The sequence below is a fragment of the Bufo bufo genome, chromosome 7 (assembly GCF_905171765.1).
Source record: "Bufo bufo chromosome 7, aBufBuf1.1, whole genome shotgun sequence".
Taxonomy (NCBI): Eukaryota; Metazoa; Chordata; class Amphibia; order Anura; family Bufonidae; genus Bufo; species Bufo bufo.
Genome location: NC_053395.1, coordinates 12,346,367 through 12,360,991, shown reverse-complemented (window position 1 = coordinate 12,360,991; position 14,625 = coordinate 12,346,367). Strand labels below are relative to the sequence as shown.

The following is a 14,625-nucleotide window of genomic DNA, read 5'->3' as shown; positions in this document are numbered from 1 at the left end:
CTTATATACAACACCAGGGGGCGCCTACACATAGCTACATCCACACACCGGATACAGTGGCCGCTGCGACGCCTGTAAAGCACATGGCGTATTGGGGGTCAGACGAGATCGGGGCGTCCTCGATTCTCCCAGGACGTCAAGTGTCAACGCGACATCATCCGGACAAACTCTGCCAGAGACAGAGAAAGGAGGTGACGTTAATCAGGCGCAGTATATGGGGGGGGGGGGGGGGCGGGCGGGAGGGAGGTGCAAGACGTTAAAAACCTCATCGTACCTTCAAAATCCACCGTCCCGTCTCCGTTCAAGTCAGCTTCCCGGACCACATCGGCGATCTCGTTATTGGTCAGCTTCTCTCCCAGAAGCCTCTGCATGGCCTGCTGAAGTTCGTCCAGTGTGATCTCACCATCGCCGTTGGCGTCAAACTGTGGACATAACCCGCAGTCATCAACGGAATATTTTGGGGGGGAATTTAGGATTTTTAATTTGACCAATCAGATCAATTTCTCTGCTAGAATGAAACTGGAATCTGATTGGTCGCTTCCAGTTTTTGCCGGTACCAGTTTTAATATACGCAGTCTCTATATCATCGCAGAGTCTAACGGCCCTCACACATTTTCCCGAGCGGCGTCTGTTTTTATAATTGATGTCACCTGGATCTCAACAGAACCGATGCACTTCAATGGCATAATGTGCACTGGGGTCGGCACTGCTGGGATTATAAGGAGTTCCAATATCGCCTGACTAAGGCTACTTTCACACCCGCGTTTAGGTCGGATCCGTCTGGTATGTGCCCAGACGGATCCGCACCTATAATACAAACGCTTAGATCCGTTCGCATTACCATGAACAAAAAAAAAAATGCAAACGGATCCGTTTTGACTTTACATTGAAAGTCAATGGGAGACGGATCCGTTTGAAAATTGAGCCATATAGTGTCAACTTCAAACGGATCCGTCCTCATTGACTAAGGCTACTTTCACACTAGCGTTCGGGTGTCCGCTCGTGCGCTCCGTTTGAAGGGGCTCACGAGCGGCCCCGAACGCATCCGTCCGGCCCTGATGCATTCTCAGTGGAGGCGGATCCGCTCAGAATGCATCAGTCTGGCTCCGTTCAGCCTCCGCTCCGCTCAGTGAGCGGACACCCGAACGCAGCTTGCAGCGTTCGGGTGTCCGCCTGGCCGTGCGGAGGCGAGCGGATCCGTCCAGACTTACAATGTAAGTCAATGGGGACGGATCCGCTTGAAGATGACACTATATGGCTCAATTTTCAAGCGGATCCGTCCCCCATTGACTTTCAATGTAAAGTCTGAACGGATCCGCTCAGGCTACTTTCATACTTAGAAAATTTTCTAAGTTTTAATGCAGACGGATCCGTTCTGAACGGATGCGAACGTCTGCATTATCGGAGCGGATCCCTCTAATGAAACATCAGACGGATCCGCTCTGAACGCTAGTGTGAAAGTAGCCTTACATTGTAAGTCTGGACGGATCCGTTTGCCTCCGCACGGCCAGGCGGACACTCGAACGCTGCAAGCTGCGTTCAGGTGTCCGCCTGCTGAGCGGAGCGGAGGACAAACGGAGCCAGACTGATGCATTCTGAGCGGATCCGCATCCACTCAGAATGCATTAGGGCTGGACGGATCCGTTCGGGGCCGCTTGTGAGACCCTTCAAACGGAGCTCACAAGCGGAGCCCCGAACGCTAGTGTGAAAGTAGCCTAACCCGAGTCACCCATTAAAGTCGATCGGACCAGTGAAAAACCGTATACACTCGCATGCAAAAAAAAAAAAATGGCTCTTGTCACCCATCGTTCCCAGACTCTATGCAAAGATACATCCCCGCTACCGTACTTACCATTCAGGAGTCTAGGACAGTCAGCGGTAACCTCAGAAGAAGACGTCATGGTGGCTGTACTGTTTGTCACCCAGCTTTCCCCTAGTGACTATCCTGCAGCTTCTCACCTCTTTGAAGGCATCCCTGAGTTCCTTCACGCCGATCATCCCAGCCGTCTCCTCCAGCAGCTTCGGAGTCATCAGGTCGACAAAGTCCTGGAAGTCAACACGCCCTCCAACTGAAGATGGAAGAGGGTGAGGATGAAAGATGGCGGCTGCACAGTAACAGGGGGACCTTACTACTCCTCTCATTATGGAAAGTCAATAACTCCTATCGTCCTTCCGTCTTAGGGCCGCAGTCACACGCGGCGGGTTCGCACAGTCCTGTATTACAGAACAAGACAAGAGAAGGAGATTCTACAAATCTCATTCACACGGTGCAGACATTTTCAGTGTGGAAGACCAGCTTAGGGCTCATTCAGACAGCCGTATGTGTTCTGCGGATACCGGCCCGTGAGCGATCCGCAATTCTCGGACGCCACATGGTCGCCGCTCTCATAGAAAATGCCTATTCTTGTCCACAATTGAGGAGAAGAATAGACCGCGCTCTGAATGTTTTGCAGGGCCGCGGAATGGAACTACGGACGCATCTTTTTTTTGCGGCCCCATAGAAACGAATGGGTCCGCGCCCGTTCTGCGAAATTGCGGATCGGGTGTGGACCCGTTTATACGGCCTTGCAAATTTCTCCACTTTAAATCCGTGCCGTGGATCCGAGACGAGATCTGCAGGGAACGTAGACTTATCGTGCAACGCTTACGGTTCATGTTGATCTGCTGGGACAATTCGATCAGCTCCATCTCGGTGGGCATGTACCCCATGATCCTCATCAGGTTCCCCAGGTCCTTGCAGGTGATGAAACCATCCTTGTCCTTGTCAAACTCCACGAAGGCCTCGCGTAATTCTACACAAGGGAAGGAAGACTGAGAAGGGATAGGCGCAAACTCCACCGCAACTTATTACACAGTCAAGGCATCGCGTCAATGATTACACCGCATCCGAAATTCTATTCAGATGTATCCCAGTTATATCTGATTCTGGGAAAGTTGGGTGACAACCAATATGGCGGCAGTGGTCAGCAGCACTATTCCTACTGTCAAAAAGGACGGAAACCACAAGAGACGCTTACCTTCAATCTCATCCGTTCCCAGCTCGCGGTACTATAAAAAGAGTAAAGAACATGAGACTTTTGGGGGGGGGGGGGGGGGGCTGCGGGTCAATAAAAGACGTCACATTCTGGATACTTCTGACGCCCCTTCATCATGTTTTACAAGGGGTGACCCCAATAAACCCGACTACACCGAAGGGGAATACACGGAAGCCGCTGCTCAGTCTGTAAACCAGAGGATCAGAAATAAAGGGCGCTAGGACGTAAGATAAATCCTAAGGAATAACAACAAGGATCATAACATAATCCTAATACAGCGAATACTTAGAAAATACGTGATAAGCGGCATCATCTAATGACGCACAGACCTCCTCCATCAATGCTGGCTCCAAGAATGATGGGGGTTGTGAAAGGCTTCATTTGTGTCGCGGACTGATCAAAAAGATCACAGAGAACATGTAATAATAAGACATCGGGAGACGGAGCCGCGAACGATGGCGCTCCAGAAAGCTCGATGACAAACTCGGCTCTGCTACATCTGTCACATGCAGCTGATGTACAACGTGGGCAGTCTAGGACGTGTGGACTCACCCCTTGCTTCTCAGCGATGCCCTTACGCAGAAAGATACAAGCCGGACCCAGTCCCTGCATGCCAGCGTTGAACGTTAGAACCGGTAATGTCAGCTCCGGCTCTGTGACCGTCAGTCTTCGGCGGAACCGAGAAACCGCTCCCGCCGCCTGGTGACAGAAAGAAAAATCCCACATTACATCTGTGCCACAAACCACATCAGACGGATCAAGTGTATGAATCTCAGATGTATCCATCTATTATCTATCTAATCTCATAACTATCTCTTTATCCATCTATCTCCTATCTCTTCACACCGTTCTCATTACGTGGCTACGGACACCGACCTTTCTGCAGAAACGCGACACTTCTCCCCTGTAACGGAGAACCGCGCCAGGCCAAAAGAGCGGACGAGGTGCAGAAGGAAACAGATTTGGGATCAGAGAAGGAGGGAAGGTCACAACTTACAGGTAGAGCGTCAGCCCACAAGGTAAGAGAGGTTATAGATGGAGGGCGAGAGGTGGAGGAGGCCGGACAGTGCTCAGCGGCGAGGAGGCTGTGGGACGGCGGGTGGACGTGCGGCTATCAGAGATCACCCGGAGAGGATAATACAGATTACATCACATGTCTGCTCAGAACATCTGCTTTATTAATGCCCCCCCCCCCATCAGACATCTGTTCTGTTAATTCTGGACGCAGAAGATTTGCTGGGTCCCCGGTGTCCACGAGACGCCACGTGAACCTTCTACAGCGCAGCCACCCATCTATTAGTATGGCCCTGCACACACCGCGCTCAGGTCAGAATAGACAGATGCGCGGAATATCCGTGGTCACCTGTGCAGACGTTTCCATAAGACCGTTGTAGTCAGCGACCAGTTTTCCTACACGTGGTCTATAAACCACACGTGCATCCAGTCCGAGAGGCGTCCACGGCCCCGCCAATAAACCGACAGCTTATCACATACATGATGCAACTGTCTGAGGGCAGCACGGCGGCCCAGGGGTCAGCGGCGGCCCAGGGGTCAGCGGTGGCCCAGGGGTCAGTGGTGGCCCAGTGGTTAGCGGTGGCTCAGTGGTCAGCGGTGGCTCAGTGGTCAGCGGCGGCCCAGGGGTCAGTGGTGGCCCAGTGGTTAGCGGTGGCTCAGTGGTCAGCGGTGGCTCAGTGGTCAGCGGCAGGTCAGCGATCAGCGGTGGCCCAGGGGTCAGCGGCGGCTCAGCAGCGGCCCAGTGGTTAGCGGTCGCCCAGTGGTTAGCAGTGGCCCAGTGGTCAGCGGTGGCCCAGTGGTCAGTGGTGGCCCAGTGGTTAGCGGTGGCTCAGTGGTCAGCGGTGGCCCAGTGGTCAGCGGTGGCCCAGTGGTGGCCCAGTGGTTAGCGGTGGCTCAGTGGTCAGCGGTGGCTCAGTGGTCAGCACTGGTTCCTTGCAGCGCTGGGGTCCTGGGTTTAAATCCGACCAAGGACAACATCTGCAGGAGTCTGTATGTTCTCCTCGTGTCGGCGTTTCCTCCACACCCCCCGCTGGGGATAGAGCGATGACGATGTCTGTACAGCGCTGCGAAATACGTCAGCGCTATATAACTGGGTAAAAAAAAAAAAAAAACTGCATCAAAAGCAGACGCGAGTCCATACTGTGCAGATGTGTACACAGAAAACCATATAAAAACCGCACATAAATCTGCACTACCGATTTGGCGCGATTTTTTCTGATTATTTTAACGACCGCACTGAAGTCTATGGGAAAACCCGCTAAGGGGCGGAATCACACAAACAATCACCGCGTAAAATATACACAGTGTGCGCAAGAGATCTGCCCAACCTCCGTCACTGTGCCGGTGCTGTACTGTGCGCTGCAGTTTACTGGCACGAAATCCGCTCTGGGAGAAACGCGTGTAATCCGCACAGTGTGCAGGCACCCTCAGTGGCTGCGCCAAAATCCCCCCCCCCCCCCCGCAAAAAAAACAAAAACTGGCGGCTGCGCTGAGAAGGTCTGGGCCAAAATTCCACTATAAAATCCGTTGCGTAAAACTCACCTTCGACAGTTTGGGGATTTTTTTGAGCCAAAACTCAGATGTGGATTCCTAAAAGAGAAGCCGAATCTTTCCTTTAGGGCTCATCCACACAAACATATTTTTTCCCGTATGCAAAACCATTCACTTTAATAGATCCGCGCAAAAAATAAAATATATATATCCGCATGGCCGTTCTGCAGAATAATAAAACATGTCCTATTATTGTCCTCATTGATGATACTGATAGGACTGTTCCTTAAGGGGTCGGCTGTTCTGCAAAATGCGGAATGCACACGACCCGTGTCCGTGTTTTGCGGATCCGCAGTTTGGGTCGTGTCCATGAGGCGCGTGCCATCTCTATCCCACAGAAAACACTAATTAGGATCTACTGTGGAGAAGCTGAATGAGGACCTCAATGGTCTGAAGAGGAGTCACCAGCCCGACCACCGGGGAGGCGATCTGAGACGGAACGTCCATGAGGACGCCATACTCACTTTTGGAATCCCCTCCACATGAATGCACTGGTCGTGGTTCCCCATATGATTGCCCATCCTGACACTGGCGGTCCTCATCCCCTCAGACGGTCGCCTTCACATATGGTGGTCTAGATGGAGGAGCGAGCCCTGGTGGGGGTCTGAGGCTGCAGGTGCCGGGGTCTGTGTGACACCTATCTTCTGCCGGCACATGAGGTGACGGGCGGGTGGGGGGACATAGGTGACAGATGGACAGCCGGATCCTGACAGCTCACGAGATAAAGCCGGCACCGCAGCCAAAAGCCGAGGAATATTCACAGGTCAATGTAATAAGAACAGGGTCAGAGCGATTCCCGAGGCGCCGCTGCTCGCGCCGCTAACCTTACTCTAATTAATTTAGCACAAATCTCAGGATTATAAACCAGTCTGAAGGCAGAATTACTGCAGGAATCTCCCCGGAGGAATGAGCAAGGACACCACAGAGATCGCTGCGTATTCTGTACATCCAGCCAGACACCGGATTACTACCGGAACAATTCTACACCTAGAAAGCCCAGGTTCACCTATAGAATCATCAACGTATTATACTCCAGAGCTGCACTCACTATTCTGCTGGTGCAGTCACTGTGTACATACATTACTTATCCTGTACTGATCCCGAGTTACATCCTGTATTATACTCCAGAGCTGCACTCACTATTCTGCTGGTGCAGTCACTGTGTACATACATTACTTATCCTGTACTGATCCTGAGTTACATCCTATATTATACTCCAGAGCTGTACTCACTATTCTGCTGGTGCAGTCACTCTGTACATACATTACATATCCTGTACTGATCCTGAGTTACATCCTGTATTATACTCCAGAGCTGCACTCACTATTCTGCTGGTGCAGTCACTGTGTACATACATTACTTATCCTGTACTGATCCTGAGTTACATCCTGTATTATACTCCAGAGCTGCACTCACTATTCTGCTGGTGCAGTCACTGTGTACATACATTACTTATCCTGTACTGATCCTGAGTTACATCCTGTATTATACTCCAGAGCTGCACTCACTATTCTGCTGGTGCAGTCACTATGTACATACATTACTTATCCTGTACTGATCCTGAGTTACATCCTGTATTACACTCCAGAGCTGCACTCACTATTCTGCTGGTGCAGTCACTGTGTACATACATTACTTATCCTGTACTGATCCAGAGTTACATCCTCTATTATACTCCAGAGCTGCACTCACTATTCTGCTGGTGCAGTCACTGTGTACATACATTACTTATCCTGTATTATACTCCAGAGCTGCACTCACTATTCTGCTGGTGCAGTCACTGTGTACATACATTACTTATCCTGTACTGATCCTGAGTTACATCCTGTATTATACTCCAGAGCTGCACTCACTATTCTGCTGGTGCAGTCACTGTGTACATATATTACTTATCCTGTACTGATCCTGAGTTACATCCTGTATTATACTCCAGAGCTGCACTCACTATTCTGCAGATTCAGAGCTGAAATCTCCCAGTATTACCAGCATTTTCAGAAATGTGCATTTTGGGAAGTGTAATCCTTACATCAGGTTCTGTACAGTTTCCCCTGGATTATAGGGGCTCCACTATGTTATGGGGTCTGCAGGGGGCGGAGGTGGAACCCGACTTTATATGCGGTGACACAATCATGCAGGTTGATGTCAGGGATTGACGGGCACCAAATCAGTCAATACAGGAGGAGCCACCCGGGTCCATGCGTCAGTCCTGCAAACACCCGCGTCCGTCCTGCAAACACCCGCGTCCGCGCGTCAGTCCTGCAAACACCCGCGTCCGCGCATCAGTCCTGCAAACACCCGCGTCCGCACGTCAGTCCTGCAAACACCCGCGTCCGTCCTGCAAACACCCGCGTCCGCGCGTCAGTCCTGCAAACACCCGCGTCCGCGCGTCCGTCCTGCAAACACCCGCGTCCGCGCGTCAGTCCTGCAAACACCCGCGTCCGCGCGTCAGTCCTGCAAACACCCGCGTCCGCGCGTCAGTCCTGCAAACACCCGCGTCCGCGCGTCAGTCCTGCAAACACCCGCGTCCGCGCGTCAGTCCTGCAAACACCCGCGTCCGCGCGTCCGTCCTGCAAACACCCGCGTCCGTCCTGCAAACACCCGCGTCCGCCCTGCAAACACCCGCGTCCGCGCGTCAGTCCTGCAAACACCCGCGTCCGCGCGTCCGTCCTGCAAACACCCGCGTCAGTCCTGCAAACACCCGCGTCCGCGCGTCAGTCCTGCAAACACCCGCGTCCGTCCTGCAAACACCCGCGTCCGCGTGTCAGTCCTGCAAACACCCGCGTCCGCGCGTCCGTCCTGCAAACACCCGCGTCCGCGCGTCCGTCCTGCAAACACCCGCGTCCGCCCTGCAAACACCCGCGTCCGTCCTGCAAACACCCGCGTCCGTCCTGCAAACACCCGCGTCCGTGCGTCAGTCCTGCAAACACCCGCGTCCGCGCGTCAGTCCTGCAAACACCCGCGTCCGTCCTGCAAACACCCGCGTCCGCGCGTCCGTCCTGCAAACACCCGCGTCAGTCCTGCAAACACCCGGGTCCGTGCGTCAGTCCTGCAAACACCCGGGTCAGTGCGTCAGTCCTGCAAACACCCGGGTCCGTGCGTCAGTCCTGCAAACACCCGCGTCCGTGCGTCAGTCCGGCAAACACCCGCGTCCCTGCGTCAGTCTTGCAAACACCCGCGTCCCTGCGTCAGTCCTGCAAACACCCGGGTCCGTGCGTCAGTCCTGCAAACACCCGCGTCCCTGCGTCAGTCCTGCAAACACCCGGGTCCGTGCGTCAGTCCTGCAAACACCCGGGTCCGTGCGTCAGTCCGGCAAACACTGCAGTGGAGGGAGAAGTAATATGACACATCAGCCCTGGGTCGGGAGGTCCCACCGGTGATGACTGACAGTGTATATGCATCGTCAGAACCATTACGTGTACTGCGCCTTTAAGAGAACGCAGCCGCTCTGCAGTGTAACCGCCATGTGCTCTCCTATAACAGACGGCGAAAACGCTGCAGGAACCGCAGGCTACACGTCCCACAACCGCCAGATGGCGCACAGGTTCAGATGCAGCAGAGCGCCCCCTGTGGCCGGTCATATAGAGTAAAGTGTCACCTAATCTGCCATCCGAAGAGCAGCACCTGTAACCTTACACAGGGACACTCAGCAGAATTGTGAGCGCAGCTCTGGGGCACAACAAGCTCTGACAACCGATGGAAGCTGGTCTGTGGAGTTCTTCTAGGTTGTCAGCCGACAATGGTAAGACGTGAGTGGAGGCAGCGCTCTAATGTGTCTCCTAGTCACATAAACCTGCAATACCTGACACGACCACAGACAATGGGGGCGCTAGGGGGTCACTCAGGAGCCATTTACCCCGCAGCTCCGGTCACAGAGTCCAGGGTGAACAGAGGGGTGAAGACTTTTACACAGACACACAGAGCCGCCATGATAACGTCCTCCTCTGAGGGGGAGACGGCGACCTGTACCAGCGTCTCCCCGCCCTCCTCATCTCCCACGTCACTTCCGGTTGGTTGCTAGGAGGCGAGAGGACGCTTCGGAGAGGAGAAGGAGGCGAGAGACCGTGCGCTAGTCGGTATACAAACGCATCAACACCTCATAAAAGACGCTGCGGTTTGTGACTGCTCAGCTGCAGGCAGTGTATACATATATACCGCCTCCTCCACTGTCTGTACTGCACATATTGTATAGGGTCACCTGGTAGTTTGGGGGCAGAATGTGGAGATCCCCTCTAAATTTAAAGGGATGCAATGAGTTTTTTTTTTCAAAAACTGAGTGCACGTGTATTGTGTCCATAGACCCTTCCGCCTCATCCGCTACTGACGTGTCTTTATTCGTGGGTTTTGCAGACCACACACAGTATTGGACCATGTCCGGGATGTTGGTGACCCCAAAACCTCGAGGGGTGCTGAGCCGTTCCTCCACCCAACTGATCACATCAGATCCCATTGTAGACGCCCAGGAATCCATCCCAGAGCCGAGTACAGAGGGCGAACTGCACCTGGAGGGAGAGATGTAAGAGTCCTGTATTATACTCCAGAGCTGCACTCACTATTCTGCTGGTGCAGTCACTGTGTACATACATTACTTATCCTGTACTGATCCTGAGTTACATCCTGTATTATACTCCAGAGCTGCACTCACTATTCTGCTGGTGCAGTCACTGTATACATACATTACTTATCCTGCACTGATCCTGAGTTACATCCCGTATTATACTCCAGAGCTGCACTCACTATTCTGCTGGTGCAGTCACTGTGTACATACATTACTTATCCTGTACTGATCCTGAGTTACATCCTGTATTACACTCCAGAGCTGCACTCACTATTCTGCTGGTGCAGTCACTGTGTACATACATTACTTATCCTGTACTGATCCTGAGTTACATCCTGTATTATACTCCAGAGCTGCACTCACTATTCTGCTGGTGCAATCACTGTGTACATACATTACTTATCCTGTACTGATCCTGAGTTACATCCTGTATTATACTCCAGAGCTGCACTCACTATTCTGCTGGTGCAGTCACTGTGTACATACATTACTTATCCTGTACTGATCCTGAGTTACATCCTGTATTATCCTCCAGAGCTGCACTCACTATTCTGCTGGTGCAGTCACTGTGTACATACATTACTTATCCTGTACTGATCCTGAGTTACATCCTGTATTATACTCCAGAGCTGCACTCTCTATACTGCTGGTGCAGTCACTGTGTACATACATTACTTATCCTGTACTGATCCTGAGTTACATCCTGTATTATCCTCCAGAGCTGCACTCACTATTCTGCTGGTGCAGTCACTGTGTACATACATTACTGATCCTGAGTTACATCCTGTATTATACTCCAGAGCTGCACTCACTATTCTGCTGGTGCAGTCACTGTGTACATACATTACTTATCCTGTACTGATCCTGAGTTACATCCTGTATTATACTCCAGAGCTGCACTCACTGTTCTGCTGGTGCAGTCACTGTGTACATACATTACTTATCCTGTACTGATCCTGAGTTACATCCTGTATTATACTCCAGAGCTGCACTCTCTATTCTGCTGGTGCACTCACTGTGTACATACATTACTTATCCTGTACTGATCCTGAGTTACATCCTGTATTATCCTCCAGAGCTGCACTCACTATTCTGCTGGTGCAGTCACTGTGTACATACATTACTTATCCTGTACTGATCCTGAGTTACATCCTGTATTATCCTCCAGAGCTGCACTCACTATTCTGCTGGTGCAGTCACTGTGTACATACATTACTTATCCTGTACTGATCCTGAGTTACATCCTGTATTATACTCCAGAGCTGCACTCACTATTCTGCTGGTGCAGTCACTGTGTACATACATTACTTATCCTGCACTGATCCTGAGTTACATCCTGTATTATACTCCAGAGCTGCACTCACTATTCTGCTGGTGCAGTCACTGTGCACATACATTACTTACCCTGTACTGATCCTGAGTTACATCCTGTATTATACTCCAGAGCTGCACTCACTATTCTGCTGGTGCAATCACTGTGTACATACATTACTTATCCTGTACTCATCCTGAGTTACATCCTGTATTATACTCCAGAGCTGCACTCACTATTCTGCTGGTGCAGTCACTGTGTACATACATTACTTATCCTGTACTGATCCTGAGTTACATCCTGTATTATCCTCCAGAGCTGCACTCACTATTCTGCTGGTGCAGTCACTGTGTACATACATTACTGATCCTGAGTTACATCCTGTATTATACTCCAGAGCTGCACTCACTGTTCTGCTGGTGCAGTCACTGTGTACATACATTACTTATCCTGTACTCATCCTGAGTTACATCCTGTATTATACTCCAGAGCTGCACTCACTGTTCTGCTGGTGCAGTCACTGTGTACATACATTACTTATCCTGTACTGATCCTGAGTTCCATCCTGTATTATACTCCAGAGCTGCACTCACTATTCTTCCTCTGACTTCTCTTACCCCCAGTGACTGTGGAGAGGAGGTGATGAGCTGTAGATTTAACCCTTCAGGATCTCTGCTTGCTGTCGGCCTCATCACTGGGACCATAAAGGTAACGTAGTACATTACGATGGGGTAATAATCTGCAGGCAGAGCATTGCACGTGACCCGTACGCTGTATCTCTCCAGGTGTACTCCGTGCCCGATGGTAAGTGGGTGCACACCCTAAGGGACGCCCAGTCTGTAGCGGAGCGCCTGCCTGTGACCACGCTGAGATTCCACCCGACCAGACCTGCCTCCAAGGGGGACCTGCTCCTGGCCACATGTGAGACCCGGGGCCCCCAGACCCTGATGTGGGGGGGGGGGGTCCTCCCGCTGCCACCCCCATATCCTCCTCATCTCTTTCTTGCCCCCTCAGATGCTGGCGGTCAGGTGAAGTTCTGGCACATCTCCACCCAGAGCTGCGTGCGCTCCCTGAGAGAAGAGCGGCAGATCCTCACCAGCACCTTCACCCCGTCCGGGGGCCACTTCCTGACAGCGGGCTCCAGCGATGAGATCCTTGTGTACAACACCGACACCATGATGTGTGTGAACATCTGCCAGCCCAGGTCTGTGCCCGCGACCCCCATCCGATTGTCGGGGGGCCACGAGAGGCGACTGTAACGTCGACTGGCCCATTGTACTTCAAGGAGCTGTCCTCCCTCAAAGGACACATGGTTAAGAGTCCTGCAAAGTGGACAACCCCTTGAAGAACAGAGGAGTGTAGAAAAGGTGGTGCATCCTGAGAGCGGCACTTCTCCCCCTGCACCACTAGAGGGCGATCTGACACAGCTGGATCTTACTGCTATTGAACTGGAGCTGCATACAGATCGCCCTCTAGTGGCAGCAACAGGTAGTAGACATTATTACATGTATGTGTTTGATCAGTTTGTGATCATTTATTCTGCTGGCAGTAGTAGTACTGCAGGGTCAGTCACAAATATCTGCGTCCTCTCATGCTTCTCCATTCAGCCCCTCCCTGTCTGTGATGGACGGCCACCGCTCCCGCATCTTCGGACTTACGTTCCACCCCTTCAGCGAGGAGCATTTCATCTCTGGGGGCTGGGACGACACCGTGCAGGTCAGTATACCTAAGTGTCTTCCCTCAGGAGGCCCCTGCCGTATGCAAAGGAGCTACACCTCTCGGATGATTGGCTCACAGGGATCACATGACCGTGGGGACCTGGACAGCTGACCCCCGTCTTCCCAGAGGGATCCCGACTTTGCATACGGCGCCCCCCTGACTTTGGGTCTGATGATTGGCTGCGGCGTTAACCCTTTCAGCCTCTCATTGTGTTGCTCTCTTGCAGTTCTGGGACATCAGGCAGAAGCATTCCTTAAGGTAACGGCGAGCAGATGACGCGCAGGCAGTGTGAACAGGCGTGCAGCCACTGATAATATCCCTAATCTCCCCCCCCCCCCCCAGGAGGATCTCCGGGCCCCACGTGTGCGGAGACGCCCTAGACATCGATCCTGACACACAGCAGATCCTCGTCGGCTCATGGCGGAAGGAGGAGAATCTGCAGGTGAGGAGATCGGAGGCGGCCATGTCGGTTGTCACCCAGCTTTCCCAGATACAGAATATATTCTAGGTCTGAATTACATTCTTATAGAAGGGGCAGCACTAGGACTTCCAAGTAATGGGGGTATTGCCCTTTAAATCATGGCCACCTCCCCCCCTGCTCACTGACTGTCTCCTTGTGCTCAGATCTGGGATTCTCAGACTGGACAGAAGATACAGACTGTGCCCGATGACTACCGAGGACCGTCCAGGGTGAGTGTGCGCCTGTATTCCATCACGTACTCCAGTCACATCCAGAGCTGCATTTACTATTCTGCTCAGCAGTATCCGATGTAAACCCTGCACCTCCCGCAGCGGAGCAGAAATGCGGGGTCGCCGTTCCTAAAGGCTAACATAGCCAGCAGCTTTAGATGTGACTGGAGTAGAGGACGCTGTAGTGTTTGCATAGCTCCTCCCCCTCTCACAGCCTCGCTCTGCCTCTCAGGTGTACGGCTGTCGCTGGTTGGGCGCAGGTCACATGATCGCAGCCGGGAGCGACGTCAACATGTGCCGAATCATAGACCGCAATTCCTTACTGGTGAGTATGCGCTACCTACGCCGCGCTGCGTGGGATCCTGTGCAGGCGCTCACACTCGGCGCTCTCTCCTTCCTCCAGACTCGGGGGAGCCTGGTGGACCTGCCCGGCGGAGTCTACAGTCTGGACGTCTCGTCTCCCGGACCGCCGCCGCTCGCCCCTCTGCTAGCCGTTACCTCCAGTCACAGACTCTTCCTGCTGCGTCCTACAGGCAGCGCCTTTTCCTGACGACCACTACTCCCATCCTCCATGGCGGTGATTTATCTGTTGTATTGGTGATGTGGATAGTCACCGCACGGACGCCCCCGGCACTGACCAATCGCAGCACGCGGTTCACTCCGGTATCAGTAGTAATGTCCGTGACCCCCACGAATAAATATTTCCGATTTCTTCACATCGCAGTTGTCGTACCTGAGCGATTACGTTA

The 14,625-nt window shown here is 52.5% G+C and overlaps 2 protein-coding genes across 4 annotated transcripts; one reads left to right on the top strand and one right to left on the bottom strand.

Annotated features, from left to right (window-relative positions):
• Positions 1–27: 27 nt before the first annotated feature.
• Positions 28–9,547, bottom strand: CABP5 (calcium binding protein 5). 3 transcript variants are annotated; one of them, XM_040439619.1, is made up of 7 exons: positions 9,400–9,547; positions 3,588–3,734; positions 3,018–3,048; positions 2,649–2,792; positions 1,960–2,069; positions 275–422; positions 28–169 (listed from the first exon to the last, which is right to left on the bottom strand). In XM_040439619.1, the coding sequence occupies exons 2-7, from the start codon at positions 3,645–3,647 to the stop codon at positions 144–146; spliced, it is 519 nt and encodes a 172-aa protein (XP_040295553.1). In that variant the 5' UTR covers positions 3,648–3,734; positions 9,400–9,547; the 3' UTR covers positions 28–143. The 3 variants fall into 3 exon arrangements, with proteins under 3 accessions (XP_040295553.1, XP_040295552.1, XP_040295550.1); XM_040439618.1 differs by having other exon boundaries at positions 9,454–9,536; XM_040439616.1 differs by lacking the exon at positions 9,400–9,547 and adding an exon at positions 6,065–6,182.
• On the top strand, positions 9,547–14,606 carry LOC121007580 (uncharacterized WD repeat-containing protein alr3466-like). The gene is made up of 11 exons (XM_040439615.1): positions 9,547–9,711; positions 9,948–10,113; positions 12,091–12,175; positions 12,253–12,388; positions 12,482–12,671; positions 13,075–13,183; positions 13,413–13,444; positions 13,529–13,628; positions 13,811–13,876; positions 14,109–14,201; positions 14,280–14,606. Exons 2-11 carry the CDS (start codon positions 9,968–9,970, stop codon positions 14,424–14,426), a joined length of 1,104 nt encoding a protein of 367 aa, XP_040295549.1. The 5' UTR covers positions 9,547–9,711; positions 9,948–9,967; the 3' UTR covers positions 14,427–14,606.
• The last annotated feature ends 19 nt before the right edge of the window (positions 14,607–14,625 follow it).